Below are 1421 nucleotides of genomic sequence, written 5' to 3'. Positions count from 1 at the left end.
GATTGATTGACAGATAGATACCTTATTATAAAAGTTTCTCACTTTACACCAGATATTGGTAATGTTACCTTTATCAGTTCACTTGTCAACACAAAAATAAAAGAACCTACAAAGTAACTACTTTGTGTAAAGTACTTACATATTAGATAATCAATGGGTATGAATATAGCTACTGATTACCTAACAATGAGCGAAGAACTATAGAATAATACTGAAGCTCTCAAGTGCTAAAATGTGCTGGAATATTTTGAGTTTGTTGGGAAGTGGTTATGTTTCTCTCTGTGGCAGCTGTGTGATTTATATCAGCTACTTAAATTTGCTAGGGGTTTAATTTTCGTATCTGTACAATAAAATTGCTGGTATACGTCTAGAGTCCCAGCCAGCTCCATAGTGACGTGAGTCTCTGAGCTTAGATGAGCATGTGTAGCTTTCAGTAGAGAAGAAGGGCCATGCTGGGCCAAGGGAGGACTTGAGCACAGGCAAAGTCTCTAACTTTAGCTTGAACCTTTAGATATTGTTACAAACTGAAAAATCAGTATGATTATAGTTACTGATAGATTTCACTCCATAATTTCACATCAATGAATGATGAAACATAAACACCACAGAGAGGATTATTCTGGCCCTCTAGTACTCTTTAAAAAAAGTGTTCATTTACTTCACTTTTATTTTTTTGCTTTGTCTTTGTATTCCTCTCCTTGAATGATTTTAGGGCCAGTACTGGAAGCCGTCAGAATCTCCCAATCCTGTCAATGAAAGACACATTCTTCATAAGAACTGGGCCCGGTTTTCCTATTTTTACAAGGAGCAGCCTTTGGATTTGATTAGGTAAGTTTTCTTAGGCAAGATCATACTAATTCAAACTTGATGTTATTCTTATTGAGAATGGAACCATATTCTGTTATTTTTACTGCCATTTTCAAAGACTACATTTTGCAGCTAGTTCCTATGTATACTGTTGCTTGGTATTTCACTTGGGAGCAAAATGTTGCTCTTTAGCTCTTTGAAAAACAACAAGGCGAGATGGTTAAGCGGTTAGGCCTTTGCATTGAGCCAGGTCGGCTTCCTGTGCAAACTCTCCGTCTGAAAAGCAGTTCAAGTGTGGCTGGTACATTTACCTGCAACCCATAAAATGGGCTAAATAAGATGTGTATATCTTGAGCTTTGGAACAGCATCATTTTTTCCATCTATTTTGTTTTTCTTTTCTTTTATTTATTGTGGGAAGCCGTTATTAATAAAGACGCTGTCGCAGTTGGTTCAGCTCTCAAACTTTATTATGTACAGCGCACATGGACCTGACAAGGTCCACCATCCTCAACTATCTAGTCTCTTCTGCCTCTCGTGGGCAGGGTCAAGCACTTTTATAACAGTAGGGTAGCCAATCAGATCTTAGCAAAAGGTGTAAGCTGATAGGTTAGGG

General features: G+C 37.8%; 1 protein-coding gene across 1 annotated transcript in view; it reads left to right on the top strand.

Moving 5' to 3' along the window:
- Ano5 (anoctamin 5) overlaps positions 1 to 1421 on the top strand; it is a 95930-nt gene that overhangs the window by 50402 nt on the left and 44107 nt on the right. Inside the window, exon 9 of the mRNA XM_023702836.1 lies at positions 713 to 828. Within this exon, the coding sequence (XP_023558604.1) occupies positions 713 to 828 (116 nt within the window). The remainder of the gene's footprint in view (positions 1 to 712; positions 829 to 1421) is intronic.

Source organism: Octodon degus, unplaced genomic scaffold (assembly GCF_000260255.1).
Source record: "Octodon degus isolate 3935 unplaced genomic scaffold, OctDeg1.0 scaffold00159, whole genome shotgun sequence".
NCBI classification, from domain to species: Eukaryota; Metazoa; Chordata; class Mammalia; order Rodentia; family Octodontidae; genus Octodon; species Octodon degus.
The sequence above is the reverse complement of the archived record's forward strand: the minus strand, read 5'-3'. Positions and strand labels throughout refer to the sequence as shown.